Source organism: Rhamphochromis longiceps, linkage group LG12, assembly GCF_057381845.1.
Source record: "Rhamphochromis longiceps isolate RC_006_pf linkage group LG12, R_longiceps_female_GT1.1, whole genome shotgun sequence".
Taxonomy (NCBI): domain Eukaryota; kingdom Metazoa; phylum Chordata; class Actinopteri; order Cichliformes; family Cichlidae; genus Rhamphochromis; species Rhamphochromis longiceps.
Window position 1 is genome coordinate 29,478,735 of NC_140568.1, and position 20,511 is coordinate 29,499,245.

Genomic DNA, 20,511 nt, shown 5'->3' on the forward strand with positions numbered 1-20,511 from the left:
CCAATATATCCACTATCCCTCTCAAAAAGATTGCCTCTCTAACTTTTTCTCCACACCACTCAACCTGAGCTGTTCCTGAGGATCTTCAGCTCTGCCACGTCCACCTTGGGCCCCTGACTTTTGCTAGTGCAATGCATACCACCACCTCTCCAGGCATTCTTCCACCTGCTCTAACAATAGAGCACAATGTTGTCTGCAAACATAAGTCCTGCTCATCATCATTAAAAACAAGAAAGGGCTCAGAGCTGAATCTGTGAGTCAGGCCCACCCTTAGTTTGAGCCCATCTGTCACTTCTACCACACAACTCACCACTGTCTCGCTGTCTTCATACATGTCCTCCACCACATTCATATACTTTACCACTCTTGACTTCCTCGTGGAGTACCAAAATTTATCTCTTGAAACCTTATCGTAAGTGCTGAGAGGGTGCAACTTCTTATCACGCTCTCTATACATCTCCATCAACACTCTTAAGGCAAACATAGCACATGAAGCACTCTGGCTTCATGCTATGGCTTTTTACCATTATTCTTCTGTAGTTAATACAGCTCTTCACATTATCCTTGTTCTTGAAGTACTGTGCAGTTCTCCATTCTTCAGGCATCCTCTGAAATTGTATTAAACAATCAAGTTAAAGTCCATTGCCCTCTCTCTCTGACTTCTCCATACCTCCACAGGTATGTCATCTGGACCTTTCCTGTTTCCATTCTCTTGATAGCTCCTCTCACTTCCTCCTTATTATTTCTCTGCACTTCCTGATCCACTAACTTAACTTCATCTGTCCCCCATTTCATTTTTTCTTCATCAGTTTCTCAAAATACTTCTCAACACACCATCTTACATCTCTTGTTGAAATATATGCGTTGACTCCATATTTATGTTATAATTAGCCATAATCATAAAGTTTGTCAACTTGAAAAATCAATTAATGCAATCTAAATAAGACAAATGTTGTTTCATTTTAAAATATTACATGTATCATTAAAAAAAAGATTCAAAAGAAGTCGAAAGACAAATGGGATAAAGAATAATTATTAGTTTGTTTCTTTTTTGTCATGAACATCTTCATTAAGTTTCAAAACCATTAAACCATAAAAAAGAAAGACAATTCACAAGAAAAAACAAAATTATACTAAAATGTAACTCAAAATAGACAGAGAAAGGTTGCAGCACTCTTCCTTGCATGACCAAAAAACAACACCAGTTCTATGAGGTTAGAACGATGCCACCTTAAAATAAAACTGGAAAAAATATTGAAAGTGAAAAATTTTACAGTTTCAATTAATCTTTTATTACTATCGTTTTTTTTCTTCACTTTCAATACAAAATGTTTCAGTACATTTATTTCATTTACAATATTTTTTTTCAGTTTCAATATTTTTTTCTGTTTTATTTTAAGGTGGCATCGTTCTAACCCCATACAATTCCCACTTAAATGATAAAGCTCATACTTCAGATCAGGCCCAAGAAAGAAAGAAAGGCTGGGTAGAGAAATCCCTATTCTGCTTACATTAGTTTATCTATAAATAATATAATATTTTATTGTTTAATTTGTAATTATTTTTTATATGTATTAGTATTTTTAATATACCTACATTTATTATTTAAATTTTATTTAACATGATATGACACGTTAATCTTTCGTTAATCAACCTCTTACCGGTGATGCCTTCCTAGGCACTTCGTAAAACACAAATTCTTAGATCTTAAAGTAGCCTAGACTACCAGTCTGTCAGTATTTATTACTTGACAGCAGTCAAAAGTAATAATTTGTGTGTTTTTAAGTTGATATTAGAAAATACTTAAAAAACTTTAGGGGGATTTGTTGTCTATTAATTTATTTATGTGAAACTAAATATGATTTGTTTTTACAGCAGTCAGGGGAGGTACTTGAACGTTTCAATCCTAGGCAGCAGGCAGAGCACACAGACTGAGCTGTCTGTGTGGCAATGATGGATACAAGCTAATCGTCCAACGTTACAAAACGTCTACAAAAGCTGTTGGAATATATTACGAGGTGTCACTCCATATATCGCCTCACAAATTTGGCTCTGATTTCTGACAGGCAGACATATCCGGTAAGTAGGTTCGGCTGCTAGTTTTAGCTAAGCGACCTAAAAACGGTAACAGCAACTGTGAAGGAGCAGCGCTGCTAACAATGTTAGCGTTAGCTTGCAACGTTGAGTTCCTTTGCTTCTTCTTTTAGCATTGGCCCAAATTTAAAAACAGATAAATGTGGCCATTTCTTTACACGTTTATGTAGCTTTGTCACACATTTAATAAACAATATACATAAAAAATTCGAAGTTAGTATTCCTGCTTTCTGTTGACCTGAATTTGTCTAATCAATTATACGAAGGACCCCTTTTTCTCGAGTTCCGTATTATCGCAACCGTCACGATACTGGTGGCTATGATTTATACTGCCAAACACAGCACAGGTATACCCTGGCTCCAGACCTGTGCTTTGATTTAGTAGTAGCCGTCAGATTTTTCTAACGTGATGTTAAATTGAAGGTTTGCTGGTCGTTAGTTTTGTTACATGTTAAACAGTTCTTTGCGCCTTTGCAATCCTTGGGTCATTTGTTTGACGAAGGAGAAACACGGAAAGCAGGAATCCGCATATTATTTACGTCGACAGTATGTATTACAAACTAGACAATACGGCACTTCGTCGGTGATGTGTAATGCTGCTCTTTAGTGTGTAGTTGTTGCATTTTAGCTCCCGTTGGTCCTTGGGAATGTCCTTCTAGCTTGTTTTTTTCCCCTCCCAATTAAAAACATTTTAACTGAGTCACCACTTTTGAGGACATCTTTTTGCTGTTTGTGGTGCTGGGTATGTTTCAGTGTGACACCGTACAGGTGTGTAATATTTGTAAACATAACACCAAAGCTGTGCATGTGTTGTTTCCAATAGAATCACTAAACATACTGTTGTCTGTATGTATGTGCAAATAACATTTCCTGTGTAAGCTTTTTGTGTTTTTGCTGACAAAAAAGCTGCAACAAGCGACAGCGAGCTTTTTTTTTTTTTTTTTTTTTTACATGTCTGCAACCAACTTGCAAAACCACCACCTTTTTGCCAGAAATGCACAGAAAATATGTATTTAAAAGATGCAGTTAGAAAATAAAGTGTGGGGAAGTGTGCTAACCGTGGCTGTGCTTTGTGTGTTTTCAGTTGGTAGACAGCAATGGGTGGGCTGGGGAACGGGCGTCGTGGAGTAAGGTCACCGCCTCTTATGATTGCCGCTCTGATCGCCTGTATCTTGGTTCTGGGCTTTAACTACTGGGTGTCCAGCTCCCGCAACCTGGAGCTTGAGGTGGGTTATATAATATTCAAACTCTTCCCCATTTCTTATTTCTTTTGCGTGCTTACATGTTTGTTTGTTTTTACATCTTTCTTTAATAGTCCTTACTTTGATGTTGTGTTGCATGTGTTTTATTTTACCAATATAAATGTGCCAAGAACTGTTCTCGCTTACCGACTTAAAAGAAAATATAAATACTATCATAATTTGGAGGCCTTTGTGACCTTGTAATGATTGCACCAATTATAAATTTATTCTTTTTTTCTTTCACAATCACTATTCACACATAACTTTGAACTTTGAGTGTCTCCTTTCTTGTAAAATGCCTAGAAGTTAGGCAAGGTTTATACTACCTTGCCCTACCTCACCCCAAAAACGACAGATGGGGAAATATTGTTTGCTTGTTTGCGTTTCCACACAATTACCAGGAAGCTATGCAACACATGCAATTTATACAGTATATATACATTTCTTGCTGTATTTCCTTTTCCGTAAAATACCCATAATTTATGCAGTGCTTAAATTTACTTAACCTCCTAAGACCCGAACTCTTCCACAGTATGCATTTCTAATTTCTCTTTGATATTTGAGCATATCTGTCCTAGGAGGTTAAAATGTAATTATTTCGTCTTCCCTGTAAAATACCTGAAGTTAGGCAATACTAATAACTTCACTGCTGCATTACCTAAAATTACTTACAAATTGCTTAAAATTACTTACATAGCCTCCTGACTACCAGCAATGCAAATTTGTCCTCTGTAGAGCACCTTTCTAAACCTGAATATCTCCCATGCACTGCATACTACAGAATTGCCTCCTTTTGGTATCTACAGAGTACATTTAGGGCTTTCCAATGATACCAAATGTGAAGGGGTGGAGCTTTGGGAACTTTAGTTTTTTCATTAAGGAACATGGCAGCCACCGCTGCAAGCACATTTTATGGGAAGAAGAAAAGTAAGTGCATAAAACTTCTTATTGAGCAATTTTTAGCTATAAATGTTGTTAACATATTTTAAATAAGTCTCTTAATAACACATTAAAACATAGTATGCTTAATTCTAACTTCATTTTAGTATAGTATTGAAGTGTTTAAAAAATGTCCTCCATAGTGGACATTTGTAGTCATTTCCTCCATTTTGTTCTGTTTTTTAAATGACCAGAAAAGGAGTCCTTTTTAGAAGCAGAAAGAAATTTATTGCAGTTTGATGAGGGAAACCCAGATCTTGAGTTGTCTGATGAAGAAGATCATAGGGAATAAGCCCTTGAAGAAGAAAGAAGGAGCAGCATCAGGGATGGTACTCAGACCTGAACTTGCTGTCATTAAGTGGTTGGACAGTTGTCATGGCATCCTCTGCCTATGGCAATCAACCTCAGGACAGATGCACAAGATGGTCTAAGAAAAACAAAAGGTTTGTCCATGTGCCAAGTCCACTGCCAATTTCTGAGTACACTACCAATATAGGTGACGTGGACTTTGTTGCCGAATGTTGAGTTTCTACAGGATGGTCTCTCGCACTCAGAAATTGACAGTATGTGCAGTTTTCTACTTTTTGATCTGGCAATCACCAACTCGTGGCTTCAGTATAGCAGTGACTTGCAGTTTTGGGGGAAGAAACCACTACAGTTCCTTGAGTTCAAACTTCTCCTTGGTGAAGAGTTGAAGCAAATGTTTGCCATCAAAGTTCATTTTTACACGTTTGGCCTTCCAATGTCCTCTGCAGTGGACATGTGATATCTAAAAAATGTAAACTTTTTTTTCCCAAAAAATTATTTCAGTCTTCTAATTACCTTACAAACATTGGGGGATTTAAATTTTTTTTTGATTGGACAACATTTTTTTCCCTGGTAGTCAGGAGGATAGTACTTAAATGTAATTAAAGTTTAATTATTTTTGTTTCCTTTGAAAACCTGACTTGTTACTAGAGATGGACCGATCCGATATTACGTATCGGTATCGGTCCGATACTGACCTAAATTACTGGATCGGATATCGGAGAAAAATAAAAAATGTAATCCGATCCATTAAATATCACGAAAGCACCTCACAAAACTTGCAACAAGCTGTAACTCACCCCAGAACGTTAGCACGTCGGAGCAGTATGCATCACGTGATAGAGCGGCTGTGGCATGCGGGACCTGTCGGTGGTCTGGATAGCATTTGGAGCTTCGCTAGCAACCCGGCATTTCATCTCCGACAAAGTTATCCCCGAGAGAAGTAAAGCAAGTGTGTAAGTCCATCTCTGAATGTTTTTAAAGCATTCCTGCGTTAAGCTTAACGAGCGACTGCCTCTCGCTCTCCGGCTGCTACTTCAATCATGAAACTGCTTAATGATCAGCTGATCGGCTTTTCTGTCATGAGTCCGTGTCTCTTGTTTGCTTTTGGCCCACTTTGCACCAGAAAGAGGAAACCAGCGGCTGAACAACAGCAGCACGTTTAAGCTTGATCAGCTGTTGTTAGAATTTATTTAATATTACTTTCTACACCAGGATCCTTTTCTACGTAGCTGACGGCTGGTAACTGTGCAGGGGCGGATCTAGCAAAGTTTAGCCAGGGGGGCCGATAGGGCGTTAACAGGGAAAAGGGGGCACAAAGACATACTTTTCTTTCTTATTCTCATTTAAAATGTCGAGCTTTTAATTATTTAATATTTATCTGAATCTTACACCCAAAGTTTTAATCTGATGTAAAATGTATAGAAGTCCATTATTGTATATAGTAACTGTTAAGTCTAATATACCCTAGTAAGCTATAGTACTTTTTCCTTTGGGAAGGTACCATCTGTGCAGTCTGCAATTTTGTTGAAGAAAGATGTTGAATCTATTTAATATTTCTTGAAAAAGAATTGATTTCTGTGTATTTTTTTTTCACACTGCATCAAATTAAGGTTGATTACGTCGATTAAGCATCATGAGGTGGAGCGTGAGGGGTGGTTCCCTATTTTTTATTTATTTATTTTTGTTGTTGCTGGGAGTTGGAACCCTATTAGTTAGGTTGCTTAATATTTATGCTAAGTACTCTTTAAAATACCAGAATAGGGAGGATGGTGTAGGTTTAAGTTTATTAGATTGATCAGTATTGCTGAACTATGAAATATTTTTTTTTGCATACAGGTATAACAGAATAGCTTTAGTGTAGTTGTTGTTTTAAACTTGAGTATGAACTTATACAAAATGCAGCAAGATATTTAAAAAACAGTTTTGTTGATTAAAAAACACTATATCGGATTCATATCGGTATCGGCAGATATCCAAATTTATGATAAATTTTCTTCAATTGTGGATAATGGCTCTCACTGTGTTTCAATTAGATGTGGCTTTGTAACACTTTTCAGATTGATAGATGTCAGTGACTTTGTATTTCATCCGTTAAGAGTTTTTGAGTTTTCTTTAGATTGCGACATGATGTGTTGCTTCTTGAGATATTTTAGCCTACTTCGCTTTGTCAGATAGGTTCTATTTAACTGATTTCTTAATTCAACAGGTCTGACAGTGAATAGTGAATAGTAACATTGAATCAGTATTCCAAAAAATGTGGTTAATCTCAGTTAATTGATCATTTTAAATCTGCATCTTTATCAAATTTTAATATTTGATGATCTGAAGTATGTAAGGGTGACAAATAATTAGGGTTTTTTTTTCAGTCCAGTTTTTATTGTTGTTTAATATATTGCATTAAATGGCAAGACATTTCTGTCAAATAAGGTAAGAAAGACTCCTTTTTTTTTTTTAGCTTAATTGACACAGGAAATAAGGTAAAACATGCATGTATAACTATATATATCTATATGCATAGTTAACCCTTAAAGACTCATTCTGAACCAGGACGTTTCTGTCATTTTGTTCTCTTCATATGGATGTTATCATGACCCATGACAAATTCTAAATAAGTGGTCTATATAAAAAGCAGTAACGTGATACTGATCTTGCTGCATGTGACACAGACTAAACTGTATGAGCTGGAGGGCCAGGTGCGACGTGGAGCAGACGAGATGAAGAAGAAGAAGGAGTTCGAACAGGTGATCGAGAAACAAAAGGATCAGATCAGCAACATACAAAGTCTCTATAAGAGCAAGCTGGAGGGAGCTGAGATCTCCTGCAGCCAACACAAGGTGCACACAAACAAAACTGGTGACAATAAAACCTTTATGTGCACAAACGCCACCTCAGAGGCGCTGTCTATCAGCTCTTGTCACAAGGGAATCCTTGGGCCAATGAACACACTTTTCTGATTTACTCACTGTTGCGATTCACACCACATAAACATTTTATCAGGGAAAAATTTCATATGAACAATAAATAAGTGTGACAAGTGAGTATTGACATGCGTTGTGTGTTTGTGTTTAGGCCACACTGCAGCAGAACATTTCCTCCAGTGTAAAAACCATACAGGAACTCAAAGGTAACATAATGTTTAGCTTCTGCCCCTTTATTTGATTAAAGTGTTGCGTTGACTTAACAACCATCACATGGCCGCTACAAAACTGTGAAGTTAATTTCATGTATGTGTATGTGTGTCTTTGTGTGTACTGTAGGTCAGCTGAGTTGGCTGAATGATGCTCTGGGGAAACTTGAGAAAGAGCTGCAGAGTTGCCAAGGCAACATCAACACACTTAATAACAAACTTATGTATGACATGTAAGAAAATGATTCATTATTATTATTATTTTTTTTATTTTTTTTTTAGTACACACTTATATTTGTATGCATCTGTTTGTAAAGAAAGTATGATCACTGCACATGCCAGTATAATATGCTACTGTTTACTGTCTGTGTGTTGTGTATGTAGGACCCAGTGTAACGCCCAGGTGCTGTCCCAGAAAGAGCTGTGCAATGAGAGAGTGGCTGCCGCTAAACTTGAAGCTGAGAAGAAAATGCAGAAGCTCATCCATACACCTGTCTCCTCACAGGTGGGTTTGGCTTTCCTGTTAAGCAGCGAAGCATGTGAAAGGATGCAAAGTCACTAGTCTTTCGACATGATTGAGACTTGGGCAGAGGGGTGGACCTGATTCTTTTCCTTTTTTTTTTTTTTTTTTTTTTTTTTTTGTCACCAACCCCGTTATGTTAATCAGGACAAGGTAAAATCTTAATGTCTTAAAACACTTTCCTACCATACGTGATTATCGTCACTACTGTTTTTACATTTTACCATTTTACTGTTTTTACATGCAAATGGGGAAATTTGAGTTCCTTTTGCTCGTGTTTGTTTGCGCATCTAGGCAAAAAAATAAAAAACCCTCTAATTCTGCATGGCAAGAGCTATGGAGCTGTGACACAGAATTGTATATTAATTTCTTAGCAGGAAAATGTTGGAGCAGTGGAAATCAACAAGTCAGTCAAGGCCCTGTCTGATGGAATTCCAGCAACTGCTTCAAGCCAAACACCAAGTTTCTCTCAACCCAAAGGCAATAAAGTCCATGAACTACTGACAAATGAAATAATGGTGGATATAAGTAAGACAAAAAACATAAATGGTCTGCTTAACTGAAATATACACTTGTACATATTGTGTGTCTAAGCATAGTTGGTGGACAACCTCACATTGCACTTGCTTTTTGTTATTTTCTTTCTAGTTCCCAGCGCTCCAGTGGAGCAGCCTACATCAAAGGATCTCTCCAAAGCAGGGCCAGAGTCCGTTCCCGCAACTGCTGCATTGAAACAGGAAGACAAACAGCCACAAGAAGGAGCTGACAATGCAGATGAGGTGGAAGGAGAGACTGGTAAACTTTTGGAGAATAATCTGATTGAAGACAAAGAGAATGAGGCGATGGATGCTCATGAAGAAGATCCTCAGACAGAAGGTAAATAATTTGGATAGTCACACAGATTTAATGTATTAGCAGCTGTGTTTTGCTGCCTGGCAATCACACGTCCTGTTGTTTAGTGGAAAGACTTTACCACAGGGCCCAAACCAGTACTAACTGAGCACTTCCTCTTACTGTTTTTAAAATTTGAGAAAACTCTTCAGTTTAGTGAACAGAACCTCTTTGTTATGTAAGAGCGTTTTTATTAGAGGTAATTTTCTTTAAAACTTCTTCCTACTTCTTCCTACAATATTGGTGCTGATCGCTCCACAAAAGCTGCTGTACATGTGCACATGTATGAAAGCAAGTGTTATATTATAGTTTTTCATTTTCTAATTATGGTTTTATTATTTCATTTTGAATTTTAATTTTAGTTAGCATCCAGAGTTGATTTTCTTATTTCAGTTTAGTTTTTAACTGTTTGAAAATGCTTAGTTTCTGTGTTAGCTTTAATATTTTATTTATTAGTCTTTGGAGGGAATATGTTAGAGACAAGATTCAGGAAAATCAGTCCATTTAAATGTTTTTCAAACATGTTATTTGAGTTAACTATAATGTTTTTTCACATCTAGTTTTTGTTTTTAAGATTAGTTTTAGTTAACGATAATAATTTCTTTTGCTAATATATTTATAACTTGGAGTGTGTGTGAGAAAACTCGCCAGCATGTTTTACCAACAACCTCATTGACTGAGTAGCAAGAGATTATCTATCTATAGATTTTAGGCTATTCTTATAGACTTTTCAGCAAAAACAATGCACTTGTTTTATATGGTTATATTTTGACATCTTTTATACCTTTTTTAATATATTTCATTCTATCTGTGATTTGTTCTTTCAGAAGCAGACCCTGGAATGGAAGGGATGCTGATTGGTCGAGGAAAGGCTGATGAAACTCAAGCTGGTCAGAAACTTCAGGAACCAGAAGAGTACGACGCAGATGAACAAGTCGTGGGTGGAGAAGATTTAGAAAAACCACAGGAGAACAAACAGGATGAAAATATAGGTATGTGTTTTAAATAAGCATTTAGAGAGTGAGCGCATTCTGGTCTCGACAGGCTTTATGTCAGTAGGAAGGATGATTCTGAATGCCAGAGATAACCACTGTCCTTCAATCAAACTTTATCGTATAGCCCTTGGCAGTCCTAGTATAAATTTTTATGCAAAGTAAAATGTCATATGGCAATATAATCACTATAGCTATATTTATGTTCTCTAGCGAGCACAACAACAGAACAAGCACAGGCAATAGCTGCAGGGTTCGTACGGGTGCTTGAAATCCTTGAAAATGCTTGAATTTTAATGTTGTCTTTTCAAGGTTTGAAAAGTGCTTGAATTTCAGATGTGGTGCTTAAAAGTGCTTGAAAGTGTAGCTGTATTTCATTCACCTCAAACAACTATCTGATTGAATAGTTTTCCTTTCAGATAGAGAAATAAAATGAGTCGCAAAATGTCAAAGCAAAATTTCCCCGCCTGGCTGCCTTGTGTCTGTTTCAACGTGTGACCCCCGCCCCTCCCTCGGCCAGTCGGGGATGAGTGCGCTAACATACCTGTAGGTTGCTGTTGTAATGAGTGTTGTCGGAAAACGACAATGGTGGAGTTTGCGCTCTCCAATTGCATGATAGGTGAGTGCTAGTAAATAATTTTCCAGTACGTTTACGTTACACACGCTATTTTTTTTAAAATTATGATTATTATTTTGCTATCAAACTCGAAATGCACTGAGTGTGATGCAGTATGGCAGTGCTATTATGGAATATGCTGTGAACTTAGCTAACATTACTTAGCAGTGATATGAGTTAATTTACTCAAGTGAAAGGTTTAAACATTAGCCTGATACATAACTAGCCAACTTAGGCTTTCTGATTAACCCTCTGGGGTCGACGGACCCAGAGTCTCCATTTCAACTTGGGTTGAACGTGCGGACTTCAAACTGTATACCAGTTGTTAAATTGTGTTGATAGGCCACGTAAAACCAGTGTTTGTTTTTTTTCTGAATAAAACAGTGGCGTTTACTCCGGGAAGAAACGGTAAAAACTATTTTCTAAGGAGAGCGCTAGCAAACACGCTTTGCCTGTGAATGGAAAAAGAAAAAACACTCCATCCCTATTGGTGGAAAAATGTACCATGTCGACCAATCAAAAAATTATATGGCAACATGTGGCATCTGGTTGTTTGGGAAGAGGGGGAAGTTTTAGGAGTGACCGGTGAGAGAGAGAGCGAGTGAGCGAAAGAGAGAGTGAGTTTTGATACGTGAGAGATTTTTGACGTTTGCCGTGTTTGGAGTCTCAAGTTAGTGTGTTGTCTTGTGTAGTTAGCAGTGTTGGTCAAGTTACTTGAAAAAAGTAATCAGTAACTAATTACTGATTACTTCCCCAAAAAAGTAATTCCGTTACTTTACTGATTACTTATTTTCAAAAGTAATTAATTACTTAGTTAGTTACTTTTTAAAAACACGATTTACAACCTGAATAGGTGATAAAGCGATAGATCTTCCAGCCCAATTCTACTTTTTCTACATAATCCATCATACAAAATGTAATCAAATGGAAACGTCTCTTTTTAAAACTTGTTTTATTAGTTTTAATCTTTTAACTTTATGCATCAAGCAAAAATTTTATTATATGCAACATTCTCTGACTGGAAGAAATTTGTTTAATATTTAAACCTATTTTCTGCACATTCCAGCACATAAAATAATTTTTGTGTGTGTTTACACTCAGTCTTTCAAATAGATGCAAGTAAAACACAGCAGAAAATAAATAAAATCAAAGACTAGCGGTCCTTTGGCTCTATTTTCACCTGTAAAGCAGGAGTGGGGCAGGCGGAGGTTTACCCTGGTGCAGGTGTGCCGCAGCGGTCAGTGGAAGAATCCGCGAGTTTCTCTGAGTTTTCCCATTACGTTGCGCACTCGGTGCTTGCTTGGAAGTTTAGGGGGTTTTTTCGCTGTAAAAATAAGTTTTCTTCCCACGCACAACGGACGCTAATGTTTTTGTCACTTTTTATGGACTCAAACTCAAAGTAAGGTCAGTACTTCCACGCTTTAAACGCTGCATGCTCATACTCTCTCCTGCACTCGATATATGATCCATTGTTGATCTGCACACAGCTGTTGTCACGAACGTCGTGCTCGCTTACGTCACTGTCATGAGATATTCTCGCAAAAAAAAATCACGGTTTTAGTAACGCAGTAACGCACCGTTCCTACGGGAAAGTAACGGTAATCTAATTACCGTTTTTGCGATAGTAATCCCTTACTTTACTCGTTACTTGAAAAAAGTAATCGGATTACAGTAACGCGTTACCAGTAACGCGTTACTGCCCATCTCTGGTAGTTAGTGTGTAGTGTAGTCGTGTTTTGTTTCGTGTGTCAGTTCTACTAGTGAATGTCACAGTTGCTGCAAAAAAGCCACCAAAGGCATATTGCAGTGTAAACGCTGAGTGACACACCTGCTGTCAGACCTGCAGGTTTATCCCTGTGCTGTTCTCATCTGTGTTATAGTGGACACAAACTATTTTTTGGAGTTGCATAAATCATTTTTGTGCCTTCTTATCTGATGCAGAACAGCTGATTCTTCTGTAAAGTAGTTTTAAGTAGTTATATAAAAAAACTGAGCCTTGGCTGCATTTTTAGGTAAATAGTACCATATAACTTTGTTGTTTGCAAAACTGACAATTTATTTAAAAATGTACAATTTCTATTTGCATTTGAATTTCTGAAAATGATTTGTTAAATATGCTTGTGGTTTTTACAGTCAAAAATATCACTTTCTACTCGTATTTTAAATTTTGTCTGAATTTAGATAAATTGTTGTATGTTGAAATGAGAAAATAACAGATTAAAAACTCTTTATCTTGCCAAAGGTGAAATATAGTCAAAAACGGCCAATTATTCCCTGGACCCCAGAGGGTTAAAGGCTAAAAGCAAAGTTGTCACCAAGTACTGTTTATATTTGTGTGTATTGCTGCAGCTTTTTTGAGTATTAACTTGGTGCCTTTGGGTGAAATAATGGTAATATGAGGGACTGATCCATATGGTCACAAAGACTAGCCACTTGTTTCTGTGCTACCAAAGTTCCCCGGCTTTCATTCAAAATGTGTTTCTGGTCAGCACCTGCACATTAAACTACTTAAACATTATGAATGGCTTCAAGCTCACACTGAGGCCTGTGGGGCACAATCAGCCACTGAGACAGTACACACCCATTGAATGTGTATTTGTATATGAATATTTCATACTTTAAGGCTGCCTGTTTATTTAAGGGAGATGAACAAAATACATTGGAATTGTACGTGATAATATGACGGATGATAAATTCAATAGATTTTAAGTAGATACTTGTAAATTTTCTTATAGTCTTATATGTTGAATTGAACTATGTGATCTATTCAAAGCCTCCCAGTGAGTGCTGTTCTCCATGCCTGTCTGACTGTACATGATGGTATTAGCACAAACACTTTAAAGGTGATCATTTAGGACTTCAGCAATAATACAGACAGCAATGTAGTTAGCAATAAAACAGTTTCATTGGGAATTAACTTAAAAAACAAACAACAAACAAACATCTCCTATTTCTTGTCACAAAGGAAAGAAGCATCAATCCATCCATCCATGAGCGCTTTTTTTCTCCAGGGGTATTTTTTTTTTTTTTTTTTTTTTTTTAACTGTTTTCAAACTTAACTTAAAATTTCAGTGTTTCCTAGTTGTGGACTATTGGTTAGTCCAGCCGATTAAGAAATTAATTGTCACAAACATCCCTAATATTATATAACAGACAACAGAAAACAAGACAGTTTTTTTTTCTACGCAATAGAGCTATAATAAGTTTTTTTTTAAATTATCCTACTTTTTATAAAAGAGAACATTTATTAAAGAATATGTATTTAATTAAAAAACTCTGTTCATCTAAAGCAGGGGTCAGCAACCTTTAAGACCCAAAGAGCCGAAGATCCATAATTGGCCTATCTGGGCTTGAAAGTCTCGATAAATGCACGGCGTTTCGCCGGGTACACTGGCTTCCGCGAGTGTGATGCTTAGTGTGAGTGTGAGCAATGAAAAAATAACAAAATATAATTTTATTTGTATATTGCAAAATCACAATAATCTTCTAATTTAGAACTACAAGTTAAAAAAAAATTAACATAAATAAAATACACTTGAGCTAAATACTAATTTATTTTCCCAAAGCGCGCGGAGCCGCACTATAAGGACTAAAGAACCGCATGCGGCTCCGGAGCCGCAGGTTGCCGACCCCTGATCTAAAGGGTATAACAAAAAGGGGGAGCTTCCTGGCGATCGTGGCTCAAGAGTTGGGAGTTCGCCTTGTAACCGGAAGGTTGCCGATTCGAGCCCCGGTTGGACAGTCTCAGTTGTTGTGTCCTTGGGCAAGACACTTCACCCGTTGCCTACTGGTGGTGGTCAGAGGGCCCGGTGGCGCCAGTATCCGGCAGCCTCGCCTCTGTCAGTGTGCCCCAGGGTGGCTGTAGCTACAATGTAGCTTGCCATCACCAGTGTGTGAATGTGTGCATGAATGGGTGGATGACTGAACGTGTAAAGCGCTTTGGGGTTCTTAGGGACTAGTAAAGCGCTATACAAATACAGGCCATTTACCATTTTTCTGGGCGTGGGTGCTTAACTAGTTAAAAAGAACAAAAAAAACCAAACAAACATCTGTCTCCTATTTTTTTTTATGTCACACAGGAAAGAAGCTTCAGTATCTGATGAGACGACATTAATTTGTTGGTGTTTGTGGTGTTTTGTGCAGTTTTCTGGTTTTTCTGGGTTGTTGTTTATTTACAGTGGAGATGAATATCTCTAACAAGTTGATTTGTTCACATTTGCACATCTTAATTTTTAAGAGGAATGTGTTTTTTGAGTTTGTACACTATATGCATGTAAGGCAACAGTTTCCTTTTTCACTATTTTTGTGTGCTGCATTTTCCTCTTTTAACAAAAGGGGAACAAAAGACATTTAAGTCGAGACCTAAGAGGATTTGTTAAAATTTTTACAAGGTCTTACTGAGGTGATGCAAAGTGAAACATGCTTTCTTCTTTTTTGGTAATGTGCTGGAAAAGCTTGAAAATTGACCTTGAATGTGCTTAAAAAGTGCTTGAATTTGACCCTGAAAAATGTGTATGAACCCTGTAGCTGATTGTCAGCCTTCCCTGGTGATTTAGTAACTAATAAGGAAGCTACTTCAGCAACTAAAGCACACTACGTTGCCAAATATGTAAAAAACAAAAACAAAAAAAAAAACCCCAAAAAACTGGAAACACTACACACTGTTTCTTGATTTGAGGCAAAATGCACTTTTGAGTACTACCAAGAAGGAGAAGTAGCAGCTGGTCATGTGGAAGAGCAAAGACTGGGTGTGCTCATACACGGGGAAAGAAGGCCTGTAAGCAACTTGCTAAAAAAGCCTGAGTAAAGATACAACATTCCAGTTAGAAAATATTTTCCTTTTTTATACAATACTGCGCTGCTACTGAAGAGTTAAAACGGTTTAGTTATTCTCAGACAGAAGTATTATGCAGTTATTTTTTACTTTATATTTCTGGAGAAAATACGACTTCTGAAGTGTCACTGGATATAACACTCCATGCCAAGCTGCAGGCATCAAAGCGTTGTTCAGTATTTTTATTTTATTCGTGTATTTATTTTGTCATTAGACATTTTTTTTTCAATATCATGATCTAACTTTGAGGCCATATTGGCCGGTAATAGTGATCATTACAAAAATAAATGTACGTTGTCATTTTAGAAAGTTCTTGTTTCTTTTTAATAACCATGTTGTACTTGTTGGTAGACAAGGTCATGGAGGATGAACTGGCTGACTACAATGGAGATGATGAGAATGAAGGGGAGCCTGAAGCAGACAAACAAGCTGAGCTAGCTCAAATCTAAGGTATACACTCAGACTCACACACTGTTGTCTTGCTCCGTGGCATTCACATACTCTATTCTTCAGGTCGTGATGAAAAAAACACTGACTCAACATGATATGCAGTGTAATTGCTGAAATAATGTTGTATCAAGCACACGTTTTTGTTCAGAGAGCAATCTGAATTTGATTTTCTTCATGCTTACTTAATTTTATGAGTTTAACGACTATTTAGCATCCACCCATTCTGCATTACTCCACTGCAAATTACAAAGATGAGCCATCTGGAGTTATTGATCTGGCCTTCCTTAAGGGTTTTAACCTAATGATGGACTCCTTCACTTGCTTCAGCATCTGTATGAATCTCATATTTAGAGTTAAAGTTGAACAGTTACCATATCCAAGTTCAACACTTAGAATAAACTCATATTTGCTTAATTATTTGTGGAATAACAAGGAAACTGGCGTCACCAGGCCCTGAAGCTGTTGATCAGCCAATCATCCAGTTGCTTTTCAGCCTTTAAAAATGGGAGATGATGTATAAAAATGACTGTATGTTCTGAACAGTTCACAGTACTTTTGTTAAACTCCTTGAATTAAAGCTAAAGGTCTGCATATTAACTTCTTGGCAAAACTGTACATGTCAAAAAGTTCAGCAAGTGAGAGACTAATAATTATTTTGAAAGACAACCCCCTGCATCCCGACTGAGCTCAGCAGAATCAGGAAAGCAGCCAGCAACAAAGAAGAGAAAATATGATACAGTTCTATGTAAATATCCTGTGGTGATGAGTGTGGGAGATGGCCAGGCTGGAGCCAGGCCCAGTCATTTTACTGCAGAAACAAAACCATGAATAAACATAAAAAGGAAAAGCTACACTTGGGAACTAAAGTCTGATACAGCAGCATGTAGTAATAAATCAGTAAATAAGTACCAAGATGAAAATGAAAAGCTCAGTACATCATGCATACTGAAGTACAGACAGTTAAGGAAACAGTTGGCACATTCGTTCACTGATGCATCTTTTTCTGATGCATCTTTTTCTGAATGTATTTTTGTTGCAGGGCACAGCTTGAGAAGGATGCCGGATATCAGATTGGGGAAACAGGATCTGCTTTACATCCACAATGCTGTAAAGGTTCAAGCAGCTCGGGGGAAAATAAACATCAAATAGAATTCACTGTATGAAAAACTGGTTAAAAGTAGCTTCCTGGATGACTTTCTTTAATCTTTTAATTTGATATTTTCTTATCATCTACTATTTAACTCATGTCTCAAGACTGTCGACTTGGAAAAACTGAATACCTGGAATTCAAGCATTGTAATGACGTGTTGACTTTCACTGTTTGTCTAGTTTTCAGTGGTTTTAAGGTTTGAAAAGCTGCAACAAGTTTAAAGATCTGAGTAATTTCTGTCACAGAATTGCTCCATCTGGCCGCCGCTCTACAAGATTCAACAGCACGTTGAACAAAGCCTTAACTCACTCATAGAAATGATTTTGACTTTCGGGTCAGAGGTCAAGATATGCTAATAATTATGTTAGTTCTAAAGCGCCATTATCAAACTGTTCAGAGCTGCATTTTCAATCACAGCGTGTCAAACGTGTGAGTTTTAAATTATAATGAAATGGAATTGCTGGAAAATGCTGACACGTAGTACGTTCTTTACCTGATCATAGGTTAACATTTTGACTGTCTTTGGTCTGCGGGGCTAAATGGACTGTGCATTATGTCTATAAGTGGAAGGGGGGGGTCTGACAATTGCTGTTACATTATGAAGGGCATTTCCATGGAGCGGGGATGGCACCTCAAGCTTTATTTCTCCTGCACTAATTTGGAAGCAGTTAGGCAAATGTCAAGTAATATTAGCTAGATGTCAGGTGTAATTATATCCAGATTATTTTCTGCCTTTTGTTGTATGCAGGTTTGTCTGCGCTCTGCTCTCTATAGAAAAATTGACTAAAGAGCTGCAATTATAGACAGTGTTAGAAGTGTAATCACTGTAATTTTCATAACACCGTGGTTATCATTGCAAGTATCCTGACGCGTGCAGTGCAAATTTCTCTTCCTAGGCTACTTTTCATTTGCCAATTTGAATTTTTTTCTTTCTTTGGGTGGTTAAAGTACAATAGGTTTCTAACGCAGTGACATTCATCTGCCTGGTGTGACGATGGGTTTGACTGCTGGTGTTATTCAGCCCACAGAAACTTCTATTTTCAGTTCAAGCACCTAAAATATCCTATACCATTGTTTTGTTTTGTTCTGTTGATTTTAAAGCACACGATCTGCCTTTTGGTAGAAAGTGTGCAGCCGCCAAATTAATGTGGTCTTCACGTTACACGTAAATGCATTAGCTTCAGTGCAGAAGCACAGACAGACTATATGTGGAGGAATGTATGAGCTGTAGTTGTTTCTCAAGCTCTGAAGCACACACAGGTAAACTAAAAGCTTCTCGGATACAACATTGTTTAGGTATCATAGATGGAGTTTGTCTACTGTATAATTTTCCGTCTAAAATCAGTTACATCATTTCTTGAAATGACTGAAATATTTAAAAAAAAAAAAGTGTCATTATGAAATTCTTGACCTAATCAGAGGTTGCAGAGCTTGGGAAGCAACTGTTCATTTCAAATTCTAGATCAAATAGCTTTGATCCTTTTAGCAACACGGACTAAGAGATGATAGTCGATAGGCAGCAGCACTATCTCATGCTTGAACATAAGTCAACATCACTCCTGCAGCAGCACTCCTCAAAACTAATCAATGCAATTTTGCTGCCTTGTTGTCTCCCTTTTGGCCCATCTGCAGGGAACTTGCGTTACAGATTTTTATTTTTATTTTTTGATTGTGTTATTTTATTTATGTTTTTTATTGTTTGTTTCAGCGTCTAACTTTGCAATCCTTGATAACTACTGCATTGTTTTCAGGAAGTTTTGTTTACTGAACTCAAAAGTATGTGTAGCCTGAGAGAATGTTTTATGATTTTTATTAATTAGATTAACTTTTATTAAAATTTGATTTGTTGGAATTTGCATTTTATTTTATTCTGCTGAACAAATTTGTGAAAGATTTTTAAAAAAATCATTGCCTTTATTGACAATAAAAATGTTTTTATTTCCTCTATCGATACATTTTCATGAGGGAGTAATATGTCACAAAGCTCAAATCATATGAAAGTTTACAGGTGTAAATCCTTCAGTAAAAATGATCAGCTCTTTACAGGCTTCCATTTTCCCTGTTTCATTCAAAAGTGCTCTAATCACACCACTGCTCAACAAAAAAGAACTAATTATAAACCTATTTCTAATCTTTCTTTCCTCAGCAAAATATTTGAAAAAATGTTCATAAAAAATTGAATGAATATCTTTAGATAAGTACCAGTCAGGTTTCAGAACTAATCACAGCTCTTATTTAAAGCTTGAAGATCGAGAATGACTCACTTTTAGTTATTTAGTTGTAACTCTTCTCAGCTTCACTGCTGCCTTTAACACTGCTCATCAAAATATTTTAAGTCAAAGGCATCATGATTGAGTTTAACAAGCCAGGTTCTCAAATTGTAAGACTGACATTTATGTGCTTCAATTAGTAGTTTTAGACTTGCAGAAATAAAACTTTAGGCAGGGGTACCTCAAGCTGCTGTCCTTGGTCCACTGCTCTTTAGCCTTTACATAACATTTACAAAGGTTGGTTTATACATTTAGAGAAACAGCTTGCGGCACAAAAGACTAATTTGAATGCAACAAACAACCTAGCTGGAGTTGACCTCATCTTGCAGTGTGGCAAACTTGAAGAATGTGTCCCAGCTTGTGTCTCCATCAGGGTGTCTGCAAATCTGGGTGAAGCTGCAGAAGGGCTTTGGAAAAAAACTTCACTGTAAACATGCATACACATTTAGTTACAGGTTTAAGCTAGTGGAAAAAAAGACATGCAATAAGCTTATTTAAGATGAAAGTGCACACAATCAGCTACTGATTAGAAAAGTATTGATTTTGGTGCTGGTTTAGCTCAGTCGAATGAGCAGGTGACCATATGCCACATGGCTGAAAGCAGCCACAGTCTTTTTTTCTTTTCTTTTTAGGTGCCAGTCTGTCATTGGTGGGTCGGATGCTGGTAAATTTGCTGGAGTGTCCAGTCCTGGGAAGATTATAGTGAAGGCTCTAGACCAGCAAACTCCCAACACATTTCAGTAGCAACAGATGGCTGATACGTTCCCTCTTAACTCATTCACTGCCATTGACGTCTATAGCCGTCAATGGCAGTGAATGAGTCAATGGGTTTAACTCATTCACTGCCAATGGCTGGCAGTGAATGAGTTAATTCCTGTGGAAGCATTAAATATATTCCTCATAGAATTTTTTCATTAAAATCCAGTGTAAACTTTGCTTCATCTTGGAGCATGTTTAAACATGTCTTCCATCAATCACCTTCTTATAATTGAGAATGAGCTTCATTTTGAATAGTTTTAAGACTATGTTACTGTTACTGATTCAGAAAGTAAAGTAAGGTCAGGAAATGTGTCAGCAT

General features: G+C 37.1%; 1 protein-coding gene across 3 annotated transcripts; it reads left to right on the top strand.

The window, feature by feature from the left end:
* The first annotated feature begins 1,897 nt into the window (after window positions 1-1,897).
* golm1 (golgi membrane protein 1) lies at window positions 1,898-19,114 on the top strand. Of its 3 annotated transcripts, none has more exons than XM_085425696.1 (11): window positions 1,898-2,079; window positions 3,179-3,320; window positions 7,250-7,417; window positions 7,653-7,707; window positions 7,841-7,943; window positions 8,095-8,215; window positions 8,608-8,758; window positions 8,879-9,106; window positions 9,949-10,113; window positions 15,915-16,013; window positions 17,053-19,114. In XM_085425696.1, the coding sequence occupies exons 2-10, from the start codon at window positions 3,192-3,194 to the stop codon at window positions 16,010-16,012; spliced, it is 1,218 nt and encodes a 405-aa protein (XP_085281822.1). In that variant the 5' UTR covers window positions 1,898-2,079; window positions 3,179-3,191; the 3' UTR covers window position 16,013; window positions 17,053-19,114. The 3 variants fall into 3 exon arrangements, with proteins under 3 accessions (XP_085281822.1, XP_085281821.1, XP_085281823.1); XM_085425695.1 differs by having other exon boundaries at window positions 1,899-2,079; window positions 8,605-8,758; XM_085425697.1 differs by having other exon boundaries at window positions 1,899-2,079; window positions 7,250-7,324; window positions 8,605-8,758.
* The last annotated feature ends 1,397 nt before the right edge of the window (window positions 19,115-20,511 follow it).

Bases quoted from the DNA above. Each gene is read 5' to 3' on its own strand.
- golm1 (XM_085425695.1), top strand. From the start codon at position 3,192: ATGGGTGGGCTGGGGAACGGGCGTCGTGGAGTAAGGTCACCGCCTCTT. The intron at 3,321-7,249 runs GTGGGTTATATA...CATGTGACACAG, and splicing joins CCCGCAACCTGGAGCTTGAG to ACTAAACTGTATGAGCTGGA. The intron at 10,114-15,914 runs GTATGTGTTTTA...ACTTGTTGGTAG, and splicing joins CAAACAGGATGAAAATATAG to ACAAGGTCATGGAGGATGAA.